General features: G+C 66.3%; 1 protein-coding gene across 4 annotated transcripts; it reads right to left on the reverse strand.

Moving 5' to 3' along the window:
* Nucleotides 1-6,231: 6,231 nt before the first annotated feature.
* MKNK2 (MAPK interacting serine/threonine kinase 2) lies at nucleotides 6,232-17,281 on the reverse strand. 4 transcript variants are annotated; one of them, XM_032358603.1, is made up of 13 exons: nucleotides 17,146-17,281; nucleotides 13,900-13,987; nucleotides 13,695-13,796; nucleotides 13,512-13,609; nucleotides 11,605-11,684; nucleotides 11,309-11,382; nucleotides 10,957-11,061; nucleotides 10,793-10,848; nucleotides 10,611-10,706; nucleotides 10,038-10,232; nucleotides 9,422-9,586; nucleotides 8,653-8,696; nucleotides 6,232-8,406 (listed from the first exon to the last, which is right to left on the reverse strand). In XM_032358603.1, exons 1-13 carry the CDS (start codon nucleotides 17,194-17,196, stop codon nucleotides 8,166-8,168), a joined length of 1,395 nt encoding a protein of 464 aa, XP_032214494.1. In that variant the 5' UTR covers nucleotides 17,197-17,281; the 3' UTR covers nucleotides 6,232-8,165. The 4 variants fall into 4 exon arrangements, with proteins under 4 accessions (XP_032214494.1, XP_032214474.1, XP_032214485.1 ...); XM_032358583.1 differs by lacking the exon at nucleotides 17,146-17,281 and adding an exon at nucleotides 14,222-17,139 and having other exon boundaries at nucleotides 13,695-13,801; XM_032358594.1 differs by having other exon boundaries at nucleotides 10,793-11,061.
* Between the last annotated feature and the right edge of the window lie 4,222 nt (nucleotides 17,282-21,503).

Raw genomic sequence — 21,503 nt, forward strand, 5'->3', positions numbered from 1 at the left:
TGCGCCCCCCACCACGAGGCTCCTGCCCCTGCCCCAGCACTGGGGATGTAGGAGGCTGGACAGTCCTCACTGGTGGGGCGTCCCGGGCGCTGTGGGGGCTGAGCAGCACCCCCAGACCCCCAGGCCAGGCGCAGCACAGTGTGACGACCGCAGACACCCCCAGTCGTGGCCCGGTGCCACCAGGGGTAGTTGTCCCCGTAGGGAGTCCCTGCCCTGCTGGATTTTCCCAGGGAATCCTTCCAAACCTTCCGGTGCGTTCCTGCCTCCCTGTGTGCTGCCGGGAGACCCAGCAAAGGGGACAACTCCACGGGGGGCCAGTTTCCGGGAGAAGCAGAAGGGCCTCTGGGATTCGGGGTGATGGGTCTGATGACGCACTGACTTGTCTCGACTCTCAGAGAAAATTCTGCTCCTACATCAACCCACTGCGGACACCGTCCGTCGGACGCCCAGCGAGCTCCCAGCCTGCCCGACTGTACTCCAGGAACGCCGACCAGGGGTGAGCCTAGAGCAGACACGAATATTCTGGAATGCTTCGGAAGCACTTTGTGCCACTCTCCGGAACCACAGGGACTGGGATCCCCCCCCCGACCCCTCCTCACACTTCTCTTATCTCTCCCAGCGCTGGGCTGATCCAAAGTCCTCCGGGTCACTTGATTCTTTCTTTATTGCCGAGCCGGGCTTTGAGGTTCGTGTCCTCCGCCCCTCATCCCGGAGGCGGCCTCCAAGGCCCGAGAGTCCTAATGTCTCTTTGCGCGAGGGAGCAAGACCCAGGTTACGGGGCAAGCAGGAAGCCAGCCTCGCTGCGGAGGTGGGGACGTCCGTCTCGCTCTGTCCTCCACCGTGTCCGGAGGAGCCGCTCTCCAGCGGGGCCTGGGAGGACACCAGCGCGAGGTCGTGAAGTCGACGTCCAGAGGACAAAAGGCGGCCTCGCCCGTCCCTTCTGCGCAGAGGGGAGCCAACTCCTGCCTGGCCGGTTGTGCAGAGCGACGGAGGAGGCTTGTGGGTTCCCTTGTCCTCCGAGCCCCGTTCTCTGGAAAGCTCCCTCCACCGACCCCCAACTCCTGCTCCAGGACCGTCCTGGCAGAAGCCTGGACACGGCTGGGGCCCGGGTCACCCCTCAGCCACAGACTCGGCCAGCCCGTAGTGCTGGACCTCAGGGCCGTGACTCGACAGAGGGACGCACTCCAGATTCCTGTCCTGTCTGCCCCGCGGGGACTGTGGCCGCAAGCCCAGGAGCGGGGAGAGATGAGCAGTGGCCCAGCCGCCCAGACACGGGGCCAGAAATACATCCCCGTGCCTTCTGTTGTCTTGTTTTGGTTTTTGCTTTACCTTTTTAAAATTATTACTGTGATAAAGTGCACATAACATGAATGCACTGCCTCGACCGTCTGTGCAGACGGCTCACACCCCCACACGGTTCCAGAACGTCCCACCCCCCACACGGAGACTCCCACGCCTGCCCCAGCTCCCGGTCCCACCCCCTCCTCTCTGCGTGGACCGAACTCCTCTGGGGCCCTCCTGGGAGTGGGGTCCTATGGGACGGGTCCTTCTGGGTCTGGCCGCTCTCGCTGAGCCCCGTGTCCTCGGGTCCATTCGCTCAGTGGTCAGTATGTTTCCCGAGTGTGCAACCGTCACTACTACCTAATTCCAGAACCCTCCATCACCTGCAAGGAATCCCTTTCCCCAGAGCCCTCACTCCCCAGCCCCACCGGTCCCCCGGCCCCCACAAGCCCCTTCCCGGCGGTGGAGGAGCCTGGTCGGGACATGTCACACGCGTGGACTCACACCCCGTGTGGCCTCCTGTGTCTGGTTCCCTCCCTGCGTGTTGTGGGCTCGGGGCCGACCCCGGACAAACCATCCTGCTGAACCCTCCCCAAATTCCTGGTCTACGGAGGCAGGAGTAGAACATAATGGTTGCATTAAACTGGTGAGTTTGGGATTCTTTGTCAGGCAACCCCCCACGGAGCTCGCCCCTCTCCCCTGTCCTGGTTTCCTACGGCGTCCCCACAGCAGAATGGGCAGGGGTGCCGTTCTATCCCTGCCGCGCCTCTGGGGCCACCCAGTCTGGTCTGGAAGCCCCGACGGACCCAGCTGCAAAGCCCAGCCCTCCTCGGCTCTCCTGAGAAACCTCACAGGGTGGGTTGTGCCGTCGGGCTAAGTGGGGACAGTGGGGACGCCGTGCGGGCCGCCATCCTCCTCCACTTCCCGGCCCCCCCCGCCCCGGATGGTCCCTGCCGACCCCACGGAGAAACCCAGGCCTCCAGGTCCGTTTCTCCCCACTCCCGAGCCTTGCATCCGGGCCCACGGAGGGGCCGGGACCCCCCCGCCCCGGACCCAGAGGGCTGGACTCACAGGACCTGCCGAAGCCCCCCTACAATTCTCCGGACACCGTCATCGCCGCCCCCAGCGCACACGCCGTGCGTGGAAACCTTTCATTCGCTGGTGAATTTTTCAAGACCCACAGCACAAATGTCCTTTATGGGTTTTCCTTCTGGGAAGTAAAGAGTTCTCAATCTCCGCAAATACCTGCTTTTGTTCCGGAAAGAAAGGCAGAAGGGAGGGGGGTCAGGAGGGAAGGACAGACAGACAGGCAGGCGGGGACAGAACGAAGCGGCCGCCCCTCATAGCCCCACGGCTCCGGCCGCGTACCCCGCTTCTCCGTGCGTGGGCCGGCACGCGACCGCTCTGTGCCCTGGTTTCCCCATCGCTCCCCTGCCCACCGGCGGTGCCCCAGTACCCCGCTCCGGCCCCAAATGCAGGGCGAGGGGCTCTCTTTGCCTCACTTCAGGGTGGGGGTCCCAGAGACACCCCCGGGGCCACTGGGCACCATGGGTGTGAACTGCACCCGCAGAGAGAAGAGTATGGGAGACAGGGACGCCCCTCCCCTGCGCCTAGGACACCCCTACGCCACTCTCCACTGGGCTGGATGCAGGGATGCCGGAGTCCTGGGGCTGACTTTGTAACAGGGTTTTGCAAAATGTTACCAATGGGCAGCGGGGGGGGGGGGGGGGACCCGCTGTGGATTCCCAGCACAAGGGACTGTCCCTGGGACGCAGTGTGTGGACTCCCCCGATTCTAAGCCCAGGAGAGGCCCGTGTCCCCTCCCCTCGGTCCTGGCTGTCCCATCGGCAGCGGCCGGGAGCCGGCTTCTCACCCTGCGTGCCTGGCACCAGGCTCAAGGCGGGGGACACTGCAGGACCAGAGACTGGGCAGGGCTGAGTCACTGAGCTGAGGGGCTCGGGTCGGGCGCGACCAGGGCACAGTCCCACAACCTCCTGTGGCCCGGACACCCTCAGGGACCACCTCGCACGAGTGGACACGATGCTGGGGGCGCTCCTCTCACGTCTCTGTGCCTCTGTGTCCGGGGCCGGGCCAGCCGTCTGTCCCCCTGCCCTGCTGGGGTCCCAGCCTCCTGCTGCCTCACAGGGGGTCGGAAGAGGGAAGCGGGGTCGCCGTTGTCACACTCCACGTGGGGAAACTGAGTCTACATGAGGGAAATAACGGGCAGGACAGAAACCTTGAAGCATCCTCCTGTGGTTGCCGTGAATCCCAGACCCTGCGTGGGGCGGAGAGAAACGGGAGACCTTGCCGTGGGGACGGGGAGAGACAGGAGCAAACCCTGCGGAAGGCCCCAGTCCTGGGGGGCGGTGCACGTCTGTGCAGCCTCGGCCCCCGCCTTGGGGTGATAGATTAGCCCTCGGTGCGCTACCTGAACACGGGCGCCTCCTCCACAGACGCGCTCTGGTCGCCTTTTCGCTCGGATCGAGGCGCAGATCACAGCACGCACCAGCGGCGTGTGCTAGTCACTGTTCTGTGTAACCATGGCTGCCGTCTCGCTCCAGAAAGTTCCGTCACCCCAAGAGGAAACGCCGTCCCACGACGACGAGGAGACCTCAGCCATCGTGCCCCAGCCCGGGCTCCGACACCCACAGGGGCCCTGGCTGTCTGTGCGTGCGTTGCTACTTTGTTTGTTTATTTATTTATTTGAGTGCGAGTGAGCAAGGGTGCACACGTGCGTGGGGGAGGGGCAGACGGGGGACCCCTGCCCTGCCCGGGGCTCCACCTCACGACCCTGAGATCAGGACCTGAGCCAAAATCAAGAGTCACATGCTCAGCCGACCGAGCCGCCCAGGAGACGCTACTTTATTACTACTTTTTTTTTTCCTTTAAAGATTTTATTTATTTATTTGACAGAGAGAGGTCACAAGCAGGCAGAGAGAGAGGAGGAAGCAGGCTCCCCGCTGAGCAGAGCGCCCTAACGTGGGGCCCAATCCCAGGACCCTGGGATCATGACCTGAGCTGAAGGCAGAGGCTTAACCCACTGAGCCACCCAGGCGCCCCTTATTACTACTTTTTAATAAAATTTATTTTTAAAAACTCTCAGCTCTGCAGACAGAATTGTGAGGATAATACGGCTTCCGCAGGCCAGCCCGTTTCCCCATCATCCACCCCAAACATCAGCTTGGGTCCCAGCCTTGTCAAGGGGGTGCAGGGCGCAGACCCGCGTCGCAGACGAGATTTCCAGGGCGCTTTCCAGGGCGCTTTGGTCCCAGTCCCGTCTGCACGCGCCCGCCTGCCCGCATCAGCCGGGGTGCCCAAGGCCGGACGGCGCCGCCGCAGGGGGTGAGCCCCAAGCCAGCCTCTCCGTTGACCCAGGCGGACACGGGGCCGGGGCGTCACCAGCCTGGGAAAGGCTCCCAGTCCCTCCTGCTCTGGACTTTCTTGCCGCTCCTGGAGGAGGAAGAGGTGGGAGGGGCGGGGTCCGCCCGGAGGAAACTGCCAGATCCCGCGGTCCCTGATGCAGGCCCTGCCGGGGCGGGAGGAAACAGGGAGAGGTCAGCGGCGGGGCCTGGCGGGGCCAGGCGGGGCTCAGGGCCACCCGGGAGGACGGGGGCTTGGCACGTGGCCCCCGGGGCTCGGTGCGCGCACACACATGCCGGGCTGGGCAAGGGATAGGGGAGGGACCCGGGCGATGGAGGGGGCGCTTGGCGGTGGGGGCGGGGGTCCTGGAGGGAGCAGGGTAGCTGTGGGGTCTCCAGAGACGTCTCTAGGGGCAGCTGGACAAATGCTGGGGGCGGGGGTTGGGTTTTCCCTTCCCGTGCCAGGTAGGGTGTGCTCCTGGCTGAGTCTCCCTTCCCAGGGAGGACGGGGCCCCTCCTGCCCAGCAGATCCTCGGGTCTGTGCCTGTCACCAGCCCAGAGAGCGCCCCTCTCTCCTGTGCCACATCCTGGGACTCCAGGAGCACCCGGGTCCCCTACTGACGCAGGTCGCTATTGGTTCTCTCTCTGGCCTCCTGGCGCCCCCTGCCCCGGGCTGTCACCCCTCCCTGGGCTGGCTGCAGCTCACCAGGCCCTTTGGGCTGTGTCCCCACTCCACACAGTGACAAGATGGTCCTTCCAGAAATGACATCCGGGTGTGCCTGTGCCTCCTCCCGTCGGCAGTGTCCGTCCACGCAGGGACAGAGGTGACTGCTCACTGCAGCCCGGCTCACAGCACCCAAAAATGTGGGGACAAGCTGAGGACCACGGACCGGTGAACAGACACACGTGTCCCCCACACGCGAGTGAGCGTCCCTCGGCCGGCAGCAGGAGCGAGGCACCGTCACGCTGCGGCCCCGGGACAGAGCTAGAGCCCACGCAGATGGCCCAGAAGTTCACACGGCTCGTAGGCGGCTGGGCACCTGCCACCTGCTCACGCCTTCCTCGTGAGGCCGATCTCGGATCCCTGCTGGTCAGATGGGGAAGTTGAAGCAGCTGGTGACACCCTCAGGGGCCCGACGTCACCGCCCCTCCCCCACCCCACTGGCTCCCGCCTCCAGGAAGCCCTCCCTGATCCGCTCCCTCCCCGCCAGGATGCGAAGTCAGCCCGGGGCTATCTGGCACAGAGGCCTGCACGGAACAACAATCTGGGCAGGTTTGTAGGGCTTTTTTCAAAACCCAACTTTTTGTTGGGTCGTGGCCTTCCGAGTCAGTGGCACTGCGGGCAGCTCTCCTTCCTCCTCCCCAGGCTCAACCGGCAGCAGCCCGGTGGGGGGGACGTGGGGAGGTGAGGGCCAGGGTCCAAGGCCAGGCTGCCCAGCAGCTTCCACTTCAGCTCCCTGAAGACGGCTCAGGGCACACCCCAGCAGCCCCCCCACCCCCCGCACCTGTCCCCAGCCCCGACTCACAGCCTCACCAGGGGTGAGAAATGGTTGGAGGCCACTTGTTACAAAACAGGAAACCAGGACACCCGAGTTTTTATGACTTTTATTAAATCCTTACAAAACAATACAAAATTCCGGCATTGACAGTCGGTGTCCGGAAGATGAGCTGGATCAGTTCACCTGGTGCGGCGCTTAAAGTGCTTGGATGTGTTCCCCCCACTTTTAAAAAAACTTTTTTTTTTTTGTCTTTTTTACACATCTTAACATTGAACGTGGCCGTTCCCCTCCCCCAGCGTGGGGCGGCCTGGGGGCCAGGCGCATTCACAGTAACGGTTCTGACAGCCCCTCAGCTCCCACGGTCCCTGTGACGTGTGGCAGGCAGAGAAGTGGCTGTCCCACCTTTGGGAAGAAGGAACAAAGCTCCTCACGGCTCCGCTTTCTAGAGTAAAACGGCCAAGGCGCCTGTGGCGGGCGGGGGCCTGTTTGTTTTTTACAAAAAGGCAGAATCCCCAGTTGCAAAATGTAGGATCACCGGTGGGCAAGAAACGGGGTGGGGCGGCCTCCCACGCCCCGAGGTCTTTGGAAAGGCCAGTCCACAGATCCGGGTGGGCGGGGGGGGCTGGAGGGCGGCAGTCCCCACCAGCCACGGGAGACGGCCACAGAAACGGCATCTGGGCCCCCCCACCCACGAGACCCCCCCCAACATTCAAGTATTCGAGAACAGGGAAGCAAGTCAACTGATGTCTTTGAAAAATTAACAGAACAGGACAAACTAGAAGCCGGAGGGCTTTCCAGGCCCTGGGCCGCTGTGGAGACCAGGCCAGACGCCGGCTAGGCTGCTGGGCCTAGGGACCGCGGGGGGCCCTCCCCGGCGGGCAGGGGGCCCGTAGAGAAGGGGAGCCTGTATTGCATAGTGTTTCCCGAGGACGAGGAGGGGCATCGGTCTCCCCAGGCCTGCCAGACCCGACGTGTGAGCCCAGCGCCAAGGTGGGCAGAGGCGGGCACAGTGATTCCTGGTGCCCCGGAGGGTGCCCCGGAGGATGCCGCGGCAGCAGCGGCCATTTTCCTGAAGGTGGGCGGGTCGAAACGCTGCCCTTGGGGGTGGAGGAGCTTCAGCAGGACCCCTGGGCGGGCCCTGGCTCTGCGGAGGAAGGGGGCTGATAGAGCTTCCACACCAGACCCCAAGGGCGACAAGGGGCGGGACGTGGCCGCGGTCAGACTGAGCCCTGAGAAGGGGCACTCGGGTGCCCAGGGTGGGGGTCTCTGGAACCCCCACGTTGGCTGACGGGCGCCTGTCCAGCCCCTCCCACTTCCTCCGGCACCGCCATCCTGGGGGGGCAGCGGGGGCACCCCCCACCTGGGGTGGGCTGCAGCTTAAGGTCAAGGTTTGAGAGAGCCCCGATTGTCAGTCCGAGGCGGGGGGTGGGTACAGCGGGCAGCCGTGGAGCCCACCTGCCTGCACCCAGGCCCCCTCCCGCCACAAGGGAGACCTGAGAAACCCGGCCCCACCCAGCCGCCAGGGTGTCTCTGGGGTGAGGGGTAGGGAGCTGCTGGGTCCCTGGGGGGAGGTATGGGCCGGGCCCGTCCCTGAAATACTGTGCGGGCTGGGGAGGGGCGCGCTCCTGGGCCCCCAGCTCTGGAAGACGACGATCGCCTCCTGTCCTGAGTCGTGGCAGGGCGGGCGGGCGGGGACCTTTCACAGTACGGGCGCGCCTCCGGGCCGGGGCAGCAGGGACCCGCAAGCCCAGCCACACGCGGCCTCCCCTCTCCTCTCCCCGGCGCCTGCTTTGCTTTTAACACCTTTAAAGGGGGGAGACATGGGGGTGGGGCAGAAAAAAGGAGAAAAAAACCCAACAGCAAAAACCTCATATAAAAAGACCCCCGGCTGAGCTCAGCGCCTCGGAGCCCAGCCAGGGGAGGGCAGCCTGTGGGTCACCGGCTGGAAACAGCTTAAAAAACCTCTTCAGATTTGATGGGGTGGTGGGGGGAGGGGCGGGAGTGACCTATGTACAGGGGTGAGGGGTCACGCGTGGTCTCCCACCAGGACCACGGGGGCGGCGGACAGGCTGGCGCGCTGCCGCCGCTGGGCCAGCTTGCTCTGCGCGGGCGGGGACAGCTGCAGGCAGCGGGAGACCGCGCGGATGAGCACCGGCGGGCCCTGGCCCTCCTCCGCCGCCGCCGCGTCCTCCTCGCGCTGGGCCAGCTGCCGGTTCACCGCGATGGCCTCCGCGGCGAAGGACGTGAGCTCTTTGGCACAGCTGTTCCTGGGGAGGGGGCGGTCGCAGAGGTCGGCGGGGGGCTGCAGGCAGGCCCCAATCCCCTGGGCAGTACCCTGGGGGAGGGGCTGCAGCCTCCCACCGGGGCTCGATCCGTCACCGTCACCGTCACCAGCGGCACTCAGACGGCTCCCCAGCCCGCCCACTTACAGAGAACTGCTTGTCTTTCTTGAACGCCCAACCTTAACCAACCCCCACTCAGTGCCCCCCCTCGGGACCCCCCCACAGCCTCACCTCTGCAGGACCATGGGTGTGGGCAGAGTGTTCTCCGGAGCGCACTGTGGGGACAGGACGGCTGGGGCTCAGGAGCAGCACCCAGGGGCACCCCCGCGCCCAGGGCGCACCTGCGGGAACTGAGCCAGGCCAAGGCGAGCGGGAGGGGGTGGAAGTCCAGGAGTGGCCCAGGGGACTGGCTCCCGCCCCCTCCCGTGTCCACTCCTGGGTCTCCTGACGTCCCCGAAGGGCACGGGTGCCTCTCCAGCGGCGAGCCCTGAGGTGAGAGCCCAGGCTTGGCTCCCTGGGGAGTCCCAGTGCAGCTTCTATTTCTGGTTAAGACCCTTGCCCTTGTGCCCTCCTCGTCCTGGACTGGCAGCCAGGCTGACTGACTGCGGGCCAGAAAACCAGCAGGCTCTCCCCAGCTGGGTGGGGACAGGGAGCTGAGCTGGGGGCTGGCAGGCTCCGCCAGAGACCTGGGTCCTGCCCGACCCCTGGACGACCTTGGCTTGCTGCTCCGGGCAGGTGGGCCAGGCCAGAAGGGGCCCTGGTGCTTCTGGGGCACGAGGCCCAGCATTTCACCGAGTGGCACCGGCAATCCCAAGCCCGGGCTGGCAGCAACCGCTCCATCTCTGTGCTGTGCCCGGCCCCGACACGGGACAGAGCCCCAGACCCACGTGGTGGGCAGGAGCCGCTGCGGCTCCCCAAGACTCCCGGACACCCACCCCAAGTCACTCCCCAGGCCCCCAGAGGCCATGTGGAACAGGAGGTCCCCGCGGGGCTCACTCACCCCCTGCACCCAAGGGTGCTGCAGAACCTGGGCGGCGCTCAGCCTCTGCTTGGCGTCGCGGACAAGCAGCTTTGAGATGAGGTCTTTGGCAGCGAAGGAGATGTGGGCCCAGTCCTTCTCGGGAAACTCGTACTTGCCCTCCTGGATGCTCTCAAACAGCATGTTCTGCGGGGCAGGGGCCAAGGGAGCGAAGGGTCGGCTGCCGGGACCCGGGGTTGGGCTCGCCGGCTTAGTGGTGAGCTCGGCCAGGGGCGCCCCGGACACCAGCCGGCCTAACCCACGATCCCGACACGCCGAGGGGTGCGGCGGGGGTGGGGCGGCCGCGGGGCGCAGGGGGCGCACGGGGCGACTGCGGGGGCCCCCGCGGGGCACACGGGGCGGCTGCGGGGCCCCGCGGGGCACACGGGGCGGCTGCGGGGTCCCCACGGGGCACACGGGGCGGCTGCGGGGCCCCCGCGGGGCACACGGGGCGGCTGCGGGGTCCCCACGGGGCACACGGGGCGGCTGCGGGGCCCCCGCGGGGCACACGGGGCGGCTGCGGGGTCCCCACGGGGCACACGGGGCGGCCGCGGGGTCCCCACGGGGCACACGGGGCGGCCGCGGGGCCCCCGCGCACCTGGCAGGCCGGGCAGGCCTCGCCGCGGTCCCAGCCGCAGTCGCTGCCGCAGTGGCCCACGAAGGGCGGGTAGCCGCTGAGCAGGATGTAGAGGATGACCCCCAGGCTCCAGAGGTCGCAGCGCTTGTCGTAGATGCTGGCTTCCTCACTGAAGGCCTCCACCACCTCGGGGGCCATGTACTCCGCCGAGCCGCACTGCGGGCGGGACCCCGCGTCAGGAGCCCGCGAGGGGGAGGGGCGGCGCGGGCCGGGACTTCCCGGCGTCACGTGAGGGCCCCGCCGCAGGGTCACCCGGCCGCGGCGCCCAACGCCCCGCCTGCCCTCAGCCCGGCCAATCAGAGGCGGGCTAGGACGCCCACCCCGCCCCTCCACCCAATCAACAGGTGGCAGGTGCTCGCCCCGCCCCACCACCCAATCAGCAGCCGGGAGCCAGCCCCGCCCCGCCCTCTTCAGCGGGGCCAATCAGCGGCTGTTGCTAGGCAAAAAGCCCCAGCTCAGCGGCGCTGGGCCGGCAGCACCTCGAGGTTATGCAACCGCAGCCCCGGAGCGGGTCTGGGCGCGCCCGTGGCTCACCGGGGTGAGCAGCTCCGGAGTGGAGATGGGGGAGCAGTCCCCGTTGAGTTTGATGCCGCTGCCCAGGTCGAAGTCGCAGATCTTGACGGGGGAGACCTGCGAGGGGTGGGCAGAGGCCCTGAGGCGGGGGTCCCGCCCCACCCCTGCCCCGGCTGCAGGGGGCAGCTCCCCAGCGCCCTCACCTGGTTGGGGTGCTCACACAGGATGTTTTCCGGCTTTAGGTCCCGGTGGGCGATGCCTGCAAGAGAGAACCAGGGCGAGTCCGCGGGAGCATTTTCTGGGAGTCCCGGGGCAGGTGGAGCGGGCGCCAGGCGGGCCGGCCGCCCCCGGGGCCCACCCCACACACCTTTGTTGTGCAGGAAGTCCAGGGCACTGGCCACGTCCTGCACCACCACGCTGGCCTCCAGCTCGTTGAAGTGCCGCCGCTTGTGGATGTGGCTCAGGATGGAGCCTGGGGCCAGGCCGCAGCGGAGGGAGAGGGCACACCGTCACCTGGGCGCCTCCAGGCCACTGCCCAGCAGCTCCCGCTCCCCCCCACAGGGACACTCTGACTCTGGCCTCCTGGGGCCCAAAGTCTGGACAGCAAGTTCAGACCCCACAAGCCATGCACAGGAGGGGCGGCTCTGAGAAGTCCTGCTGGTGGCCCAGCCCACAGCCCCTTACAACCCATTGGGAAGGGTCTCCCGGGCCCCACATACCGCCCCGCATCTTCTCAAACACCAGGTAGAAGCGATCCTCCTCCTCAAAGAACTCTATCAGCTCTAGAACGTTCCTGGGGCACAGGGAGTTGGAGAGGCAGGAGAGGAGAAAGGCTTCCTGAGGCCCCTGTGCACCGACCCCTCCCCACCCCTGCCTGCCCACAGGAGACCCTGCCTATAGGGACACACTGGACGCTGCTCCTGAAATGCTTGCTGGGGATGACGAGCTATTCAGGCCCATTCATCCACGGAGAGCTGGCTCTGGGCCCAGTGTGTGGCAAGGTGGGTCACATTACCTGTGTCCCTGGCACTGGTACAGTGTCTCCACCTCCCGGAAAACCCGACTCCGAATGTGGCCCGGCTGCTTCTCGATGATCTGGAAGGGGGAGGGGCAGGAGCCAGAGCAGCTGCGTCAGCCAGACCCTCCAAGGCCCACAGGGCCCCTACCCGAAATTCACCCTGTGCCATGCCTAGGACCCCGTTAGCTCTTAAATCTTAAGTTCTAAAAAACTGAGTTCTTCTGGGGCCCAGAATTCGCCCGCAGTCAGAACTATGGCGTCACCACAGCTTGGGGGGAGGGGGGGACAACACGTTTCCCAAGTGGCACCAGGAGGGAAACAGACAAGCCAGAGAGAGAAAAGAGTGAGCTGCGCCTTCTCCACTCCTGACCCCGCAGGCCTCGGGGGCATGTTTGGGGTCTGGGACTCCTACGGAATGCCCCTTCAGGGTGTCAGGGTCCCTGGAACTGGGCAGCCTCCCCTCCCTGACTAGGACACTGGGTGGCCACTGAGTGGGCTCCCAACCCACCCAGGGGACTGGAGGGGCCTCGGGGTGCCTGGCCACCGGCCATGGTGTCCCTGCCTGCCTCAGTGCCAAGTCTCACCTCTGGTTTCACGACTGTCTGGGCAGCTGCCTGGGGTCCCCCAGGCCGCCCAGATGGGCCCTCCTGCCAACGAGCAGGCACAGTCCCCAGGGACTCAGCCTCAAGAAGCCAGCTTCTGCCCCCAATCCCCTCAGGCGCCCAGGAGCTCTGAGGACCGGAGGGTGGCCCAGCCATCTTCGCTCCCAGAAGCGGGGACAGAAGGTGTCTGCTGGCTCTTTCCGGGTAGCCCTGGCCCCCACTGGGGACCCCTCCCCAGGCTGGATCTCTGGCCCCTCTCCCTGGGCCAGTGAGGCAGGTGAGGTCACCCCGCGGCCCAGAGTTCCCCGTCCCGCACACCTGCCTGGTGGGGGAGGAACACGGTGTGCCCCCCCAGCTCATTCTTGCAGCAGGCAGGCCTGATGGCCACCTGCTGCCAGGGCCCAGCCCGTGCCCTGTGCCACCTGTCTGGTGACAAGCACCTGTGCCGAGAGGCAGAGCCACCAGATTCCAGGGCCTCCTGACACAACGCCAGCAGCCACCTCCTCTGGAGTAGCTCTGGGCAGTCTGGCTAGGACCCTGCCTTCGTGGAGGAAAACGTGGGCCCCACGTTTACGGGAGGTCCACACAGCAGCGTGAGAAAGCCGCAGTGCTCAACAGTGGTAGGAAGCCAGGCTGCCCGGCAGGGTCCCGAGCAGGAAAGCCCCCAGTGCAGAAAGTGCTGGAGGCAAACCATCCAGTGCCCGCGGCGCCTGGTCCCCTGTCCTGGGCCGCCAGCCTCCTCAGACCCCACCCCACCCAGAGGCAGGGTCACCACGGATCACTGGAAAGTTTCTCAGAACACAGGGTCACACTACCTGGCCAAGGAACACAAGTTTTCCAGACCACCTGGCCACACCGTGGGTCAGGGGCCACACGGGAACACCCAAGAGGTCCTTCTGGGCCTGCCCTGGTTTCCCCATATGTTAAGCCTCCTCGGGCCCCAAGTAAAGCGTGGCCTTTTCATCTTTGTGACCAGCGTGAAGAGCCACTTGTCACTCCTGAGGAATGGCACGAGGGACCCAGCAGACAAGAGCCAGCTCTGACCGAAGCCCCCAGCTGCCTGGTAGGGAGCTGGTGCTCGTGGTCACTTCCTGCCCAGCCTTGGGGGCTCAGGCCAGTCTGACCTAGATTCCCAGGGGTGGCCTGACTCACTGGCCCTAAGGCCATTTTTAGACACTAGTTTCCCCAGCTGCTGGCCCAGGGGCTCGAACGCCAGCTCCCTCCTCCCGCCGACCTCTGCCGGTGCCAGATCCCAGGCGCTGCGGGCAGAGGGGAGGGGGCCGCCGGCGCGCTGGCGCTCACCTTGACCGCGTACTCTTGGTTAGTGATGAGGTTGACACAGGTCTGCACTCGGGCGTGGGCGCCCTCCCCGAGCACGTCCTCCTGTAGCTGGTAGACGTCTATGGAGCAGGAGGGGGTCGTGAGAGCTGCCCCAGGCCGGCCCCCATCTCGCTCCCCGCCCCGCCCCCGCCGGCGCCCACTCACCCTCGAACCTGCCCGAGAAGCTGTCGGTGGCCCGGCACCGCTTCTTCTTCTTGCCCCTCTTCTTGGCGTCCGGGATGTCGATGGGCTGGCTCGCGGGCATATCTGTACTGGGAGACCCGGAGGTGAGGCCCACCCTGCCCAGCAGGCAGCGGCCCCCCCCCCCCGCGGCTCCCGGGGAAGCCCCCCCTCCCTCTCGGGGCCTCACCAGGGCGGGCAGGGCGCTCCAGGCTGAAATCGGTGTCCCCGTGACGGGTCTGGTCTAAGGAGAAGGCCAGCTCGAAAGGATTCTGCCCCTGTAGGAGCAGGAGAGAGCACTCAGGCCCCGCCCAGAGCGGCCCACCCTGTGTCCACATTCAAGGGGAACAAAGCCTGACTTTGCCGGACTGTGAGGAAATGGTCACCGCTCCCCCCACCACCTAGCCCAGGGCCCTTGGGGCGTCCAGGAAGGTGCTGCGGTGTGGGGAGGGCCCGTGAGCGGGCAGCGGGCTGGGCATGAGTCACCGTGGTGCCCAGGCCGCGCCTCACACCTAGGTTGTTCACCGCTGCAGAATGGGGACGGGCTCCGTAGCCCGGCCGGCCCCGGCGCTGCCCGGGATCAAAGGCAGCAAGGCCGTCCGTGGGAGGGGCTGAGTCACCGGCTTCCAGGCGGGCTTCCCAGCAGGGGCGGCCCTGCCTGCCTTCCCGCCGCCTCCCATGCAAGGCCCTGGTCTTTCCGGTCTCAGTTTCCCTCTGCTGAACGGGCAGCCACTGCCCTCCTGGCCACATACTGCTCCCTATGTGGTCCCACTGTCACCGGTCCCACAGGGTCACTCCCCCAGACTCTGCAGGCTCACAAAATGGGCGTCCAAGGCATCGGGAGAGAGTGTCAACCCCGGCCACCCTCAGCCTGGCCCTGCCCAGGCCACAGCCGGCACCATCCTGTTTCACCCCCGGACAGAGCCCCTCACAGGCCCCCGCGCCCAGCCACGAGAGTGGCCCCGTGACAGAGAGGCCCACTCGAGGCTGCCCACCAGCCCCCATGACTGGGGAAGGAAGGCGCCTGGGGGTTGGTCCCGTATGCCCCACAGGATGGCTGGAACCACTCTCTGCAGAGCACACAGTCCAGGCTGAGGACAGACAGCCCCAGCATGAGGTGTGTGGCCTTGGAGGCTGAGGCACAGCCAGGTTCCCTCAGGGGCTGCCTCTAACTCAGCTCCCCGCTCGCCAGCAGTCTAGGCGGCTGGGGCCTCGAGTGGGCGTGGGGGCGCCTCTGCTGCACGCTGCTGCTGCTGCTGCTGGGTGACCCGGGCCCGGCCACTGGCCCTCCCTGGGCCTCCCGACAAGTGGGGCCATTATCTGGCTGGTGGGTCATCCAGAGAAGAAAGTCCAGGGAAGCCCTAGAGAGACCCCGAGGGGCCCGGAGCTGGACCAGATTCCTACAGACAGGACGCCCGGAAGCCAGGCCGGCAGCAGAGGGGGGAGGCGGAGGTCAGAGGGAGCGGCTGCAGAACACGCAGGGGCCCCCGCAGCCTCCCCACCCGCCCTGCAGATAGTTGCTAGGAGGCCCGGGCTGGCAGGGGAGCGGGGAGAAGGGAGACCTCCTGCCAGCCTGCTCAGGGCTCGTCCACTGGCCCAGCCCGGCCCGCTGAGGGCTCCGGCCCCTGTGGGGAGGCAGGCGGACAGCAGGCTGGAGCGCCAGCAATCAGCTCACCGTAAGGCTCCTCCCCAGGCGCCAGGTTACTCCTCACACCGGGAAGGAGGGGCTCCAGGTAACCCCATGAAGGGGCGATAAGACAAGAGGCCCCCACTCAGCAGCCAACATCGTCACCCGCCAGCCACCTCAGCCCCAGGCCCGACAGACATCTGTAGGGGACACGGAGGGACGGCGCGGGGCCCCGAGGTGCCTCCTGGGTCCCCTCGCCGCCCTCAGACGCCTGTCCCGGCCTCTTACATGGAGACAGCAAGAGTGACCAGGCCGCCCCCAGGGGAGAGCCAGCTCCCCTGTCCTCATCACTGTGTGCTGGGGGGACCCAGGCCAAACCCCTGCTCTTTCCGGGTCTCCGATTTCCCAGCTTACAATGGGGAAAGTGTGTTGGGAGATGGCTGCCAGAAGCCTGTCCCTGCTGAGCCGCTGCTGGACAGTGGGGGGGAGGGAGCTGGCCCCAGCCCAAGAGAACAACCTTAGCGTGCCCGGACAGTCCTAGAGTAGCCGGGAGGGCCACCTCGGAGCGGAGGCTCCCCGTCCAGTGTCCAGTGCTCCTCCCACCCGCTCCGCACTCCGGTCGTCCCACCTGGGCGAAGTGATGTGGGCGGGCTGGGCCGTGGGCGGGCCTCAGGCCGGCCTCAGGCCTCCAGTCAGCAGGCCTTGGCAGGAGGCAGCTGGAACCATCCGGAAAGTTCGAGTTTGCTTTGGCCGCGGTGCGGGCCCCTCACATGGACCCTGTCTCAGCTACTGGCCAGCACCAGGAGGGGACAGACCACTGCCAGTGCTATCTCAGGTCCATCCCCCCAACTTCAGCCCAGCCCCGGACACCTGGATGTGCCAAGGCTATTGCTGCCCTGGGGTGTGGGGGGGAGTGCACAGATGACAGGCGTGTGGGCAGGGGTGGGGCACGCTGGCCCGAGATGCTGGCTGGACAGGCCTGGGAGTTCTAACCCAAACAGTCTCAGCTCGCTCCTCCCACCCCGGTGCGCCGCGCGCCTGTGTACACACACACACACACACACACACGCGTGCGCACGCCTGCACACACGCCCAGGTCCTGCCTTCTTTACAGGGCAACAGGTCCCTGCCCAAGGAGGCCCGGGGAAGCCATTACATAACGCGGCTGGCGGGGTGGGGCGGCCGTTGACATCACTGCGTCCCCTGAGCCAGCCCTGCGGGGCCCCAGCCCAGCACCTGCCCGCCCCCCCTCCCCAGACTTGCTCATCGGAGACCAGGACTCGGCGGCAGCCGCGGGGCCACCGCAGAAACTTCCCGTTCCCACAGGAAATAGCACTTGGGCCTGGAGTGTCTGGGAGGGGCAGGGCTGGGGGGCAGCCAATCCGCTCCCCCGTTCGGCAGACCACCTAGGAGGGCTTTTGGGGACCTGCAGCCCTACCTCAGATCCCTGGAGGAAACACCCCACAGACCCACAGGCTGAGGGCGCAGACAGCTGGACTGCGGCCTGCTGGGCTCCCTGGCTGGGGTTTGCAGGGGACAAACAGCCAGGTGCCCCTAGGGGCTGCGGCCCCGGCCCCACTTGGGCTTCTTGGAGGAAACACCCCACAGTCCCCAAGGTGCTGGGGCCTGGCCTGTGGCCCACTGACCGCCCCCCACCACCAGTGCACACCCGGTTGGGGCAGCCCCAGACGCAGGGCGAAGGGCAGGCACGAGCCCCGGAGTTGGGGGGATCCTGGGGGGGGCTACGCGCCCCCCACCGGCCACTGGACCGGTCCAGCCCCAGGCGACCCCAAGCCCCCCGGCCCTCACCTTGAACGAACGGTGGAAGCCCTGAAGTTCGGCTGTTTTCTTCTGCACCATCTTCTGTCCGGGCCCCGCCAGCGGGGGAGGGGACGGCGGGCCCGGGGGGGCGGCCCGTGGGCGGGGGGCGGCCGGGGAAGGGACCCTGCAGGCGGGAGCAGACAAAGGAGAGCGTGAGTGGCTGCGGCCAGAGCGCCGGGAGCCCGGGCCGCCGACGCTCCGCGGGGCCCGATCCCCGAGACCCGGTCGGGGCCGGGCCAGGGTCGCTGGGCCGCACTCACCGGGGTCGGGCTCGGGCCGGGGTCGGACCGCCGCCGCCGCCGCCCGAGACACGCAGCCCGGAGCCCGCTGCGCGGACCGCGCGGGGAACAGCGCCGCCACCGCCGCCACCACCGCGGACTCCTCCGCCTGGGCCGCAGCCGCCGCCGCCGCTGAGAGGAGCCGGGCGCGCCGCCCCGCCGCCGCCTTTATAGGCCAGGCTTCGCCCCGCCCCACACGCATGCCCCGCCCCCTCCCGCCCCGCCCACACGCGCTCGGCCGGGGCGGGGCCGGAGGGCCCTTCGGGCCCAGGGCGGCTGCGCACTCGGGCCGTGAGGGTGTCCGCGCGCCTGCGCGGTGAGGTGCGCGGGGCTTCGGGGGAAGGATCCGGGAGGGTTGCTGACCGTTGCCGGCAGGGGTGTGGGTGGTGGAGGGGCTGCCTGCGGCCCTGGGAGGCCCGTGGGTTCCTGGCGCCGAGCTGGAGCCGCGCTCTGCGCTGTGGCAGTACCCCCAGGAAGCCGGCCAGGGCTTGGGATACACGCACTCCTTTGGGCGACTTCCCTTTCCTAGAACATACATGGCTCTCTCTTGCAGCTTTCCAATCCCAGAACGTGCTGTGGCTCTGTCTTGATTGATCCCACAGGCTGCCATGACCCCCTGGTGCCTCTCCCTGATTCTGGATCTGGCTGTCCTGCTGGTGCACCCCAAAAGGCTTTGAGCCCCAGCTGCCTCCTCCAGGGAGCCCCCCAGTGGGTTGCCCTGTAGTTGGCCGAGAAAGGGAACCACTGGGATGGGGGCTGAGATCTATGAAAGACCTTCCCTCAGTCCTGCAAAGGAACGTTTCAGAGAGAGCAGGGGCCCAGAACTAAGACAGAGCCCAAAGGGTGGGGGCAGCCAGGACGGGCGGTTTTTTGTTGCCCCCCAACCCCCGCCCTGACCCGGACTTGGGTAGAATCAGTCCTTCCTGAGCTAGGCCAGCTCCCTGTCCCCAAAGACGCTCCGTACCCTGGGCACACGGAAGTGCGCGTTTGTGGGCTGGACCAACCTCGCAGCCCTCCACGCTGCTTGTCCGACTAGAGGCTTTCTGCCTCCCCAAGCAGGCCCCACTGACGTCAAGCTGAATGGTCCCCTTCTAATGGGGTGGCCTCTATGTGCCCCCGGCCAAGACCACACCTGACCTCAGCCAGCACTAGCCCCCCACCCCCGCCCCATCTCCGCCCCCTGCGTGTGTGCATGTGCGTGTGTGTGTGCGTGTGTGTGTGCAGACACACGGGTCTGCCCCAGGTGCCTGGGGTGGGGCGGTCAGACCTGCTTGCCTGGGAGAAGTCGCCTCATTGTTCCCGGCTGTTCCCTCCCACCCCTGCCCTCAGGCCAGGGTCCTCTCTGTGCCCTGCTGGGCTCAGGTGGGTATGGAAGGGCCACTGTCCTTCCTCAGAAGCTCAACTCCATGACAGCACAGATTTGTCCATGCGCCGTCTAGAGCCCAGCACAGGGCCTGGGACACGGCAAGTGCTTCCTGAATACAGCTGAAAAGACTGGGTGTGTTTGAGTGTGTTTGCACATGTGTGTGCAAAGGGGTGTGTGTCTGTGTCTGCGTGTACAGGGGTTGAAGGGTGTTAACTTGTCACACACCAGGAGACTTCAAACAGCAGAAATTTCTGCTCTCCGGGAGACCAGGAGTCTGAAATCAAGGTCGAGGCGGGGCCACACCCTCCCGGAAGGTTCCCAGGGAGGATCCTTCCTGCTTCTCCCGGCTTCCTGGCTTCCGGGCGGCTGGCAGTCCTCGAGAGTGCCACAGTCCCTAGGCCCCCAGAGGCCTTGCCCGGGTCCCCGCCCCCGCCTTCAGGCAGCTGTCTGCTTGGCAACTCTGCCCTCACCCTTCCCATACAACCTCATCTTAACGAATTCCACCTCACGAGGCCCTCTGTCCAGATGCCACATTCACAGGTTCCAAGGGTTGGGTCCCGGGGACCGCGATTCAGTCCACAGCAGTGAAAGAGGTCCACACCGCAGGGTGGGTGTTTAACCATGTTCACCCTCCTGTGCGGACCTGTGGGGATTGCCATTCACACGGACCTCGGGGAACAGACACGAACGAAGGCCTGCCCGTGGCCCGTCTTCCCAGGGGCAGCCAAGCTCAGGTCCTGGGGTCCTGATCCTGGAGCCTGGCTGGTGGGGGAGGGAGCAGGCTTGTCCCCAGCTCTGAGCGCTGTTCAGACAAGCGGCCTCACCCGCACACAGCCCGCACAGCTGCTTCCTCTGCGGGCGCCGTGCTGTAGATGGGAAGAAGGGGCGGTAGGGCTGGCCCCTACCTCTGGGATCTTTCCCGCAGAGGCCAGCCCTAGGCACTAGTGACATAGGGGCTGGTCACTCTCTGTGGGGGCCATCCTGGGCACTGTGGCCCCCACCCACCTGATGCACCAGCACCCCCAGTGATGACAACCACAAATGTCCCCGGGCCTCACCAGGTGTTCCTGTTGGGGGGGCAGGCTCACACCCCCCAAGGGACCCCCTGCTTCTGCCCACCCAGTGAGCGGAGTCCTGTAACCCCCTGCCCTGTGGGAGAGCAGATGGGGACCACGAGGGGAGCACACCCTTCTGTGAAAGCTGGCGGGGGTGGGGATCGCAGTGTGCACAGGGCCTGTCCCCACAGGAGGGGCTGTGTGTGATGGGCACATGGGCACGGGCTTCTGTGCACAGCTCGAGAAGCTCACATGTGTGTGTCCGTTGCTGATAGCGGGGTGCCCAGTTAGTCCACACACATCCCCTGAGCAGGTCAGGGCCGACCCCCACCCCCAACCAAGGGTTCTGAGACCCCAGGTCTGAGCCCCAGGTCTGACCCTGGGACAGGGGCCTGTGAGTGCCTGACTTGCGCTGAACAAGGAGAGGCAGCCAGGCCCACCCCAGCCTGGCCTGCTCTAGGGGCGATGGGGGCTGCCAGTGGGAATGGGGAAGTGGAGGGACCTCTGGGCCCAGCGTGTGGGCTTGCAGACCCAAGCCCTGTCCTGCTGCGGGCCAGCCGCAGACCCAGCCAGCCAGTCTTCCTCCTCCAGGAAGGCCCTGTTCCTAGGCCAAGCTCCCAGAAGTGCTGGGTGCCCAGGGGCCAGGGAGGGAAAGGGGGCCCGGGGTATCTGCCAGCTACCCTGCCCACCTCTCCTTGGACCCCAGGTTCCTCTGACCTGCCCTGGGGGGTGGGAGGTGGTCTGCCAGGCAAGTGAGGCTGGAAGACCAGGTCTGGGCCCCGCCCCCACACCTGCCCAGCTCCCGGCAGTCATCAGTGGGGCGCAGGGAGGGGAGGAGCCGTTCCAGCCAAGGCAAAGGACAGGGAGAGCCAGTGCGCGGGGCAGGTAGGGTCCAGGGCTGCCCCAGACCCCTGAGGAGACACCGGGAGGGTCCTGACTTCCTCCCTTAGGGCCCCTGCCTCCCCCCTGCCTCCTTTGAGCCAGGAGGCATGCTGGCTGTGATGGGCGGTGTCCCTTCTGGCAGGCCCCTCCCTGGCCTGGCTAAGCAGCCAGAGCCCTGGGGTGTGGGGGGCTTGGGTGTGCAGTGTTGACTTCCTGGGCAGTGTCTGGGGGGATCCAGGAAGCTCAGGCCTCCACGACCCAGCAGACAGAGCTCCCAGATTGAGCCAAGACTACAGAACACCCAGTTACATTTGAAATCTCAGATAAACAAGGAATATTTTTCAGTGAAGGCATAAGTATATCCCAAACAGCTAAACAGTTATTCATTGTTTACGCGAAATTGGAATGGCACCTGGTGTCCTGTATTTTACCTGACAGCCCTATGGGAGGCAATGGCTAAGACCTTTCTTCCCCAACACTAAAAACAAGGTCCCAGTTTGATGTGTGTGCGAGTATGGCCAGATTTGGGCGTGCACGTGTGTCTGCGCACGTTTGGAGAAGCGCGGAGCCTGGATCTGTGCAGGGCAGAGCCTGTGCACACGTGGGAGCTGAGTGGCGGTGTGTGCACACACAGGAGAGCGCAGCGGGGGCCTGTGCGTGGGTCTGGGGGCCGAGCGGACGGTGCGTAGACAGTGCTGGGACCTCTGCAGTACCCTCACAAGCCAGTACCTTTGGGGGAAGGGCTGGGCCTCTCCCTCATTTGCT

The sequence above is a fragment of the Mustela erminea genome, chromosome 1, assembly GCF_009829155.1.
Source record: "Mustela erminea isolate mMusErm1 chromosome 1, mMusErm1.Pri, whole genome shotgun sequence".
Lineage (NCBI taxonomy): Eukaryota > Metazoa > Chordata > Mammalia > Carnivora > Mustelidae > Mustela > Mustela erminea.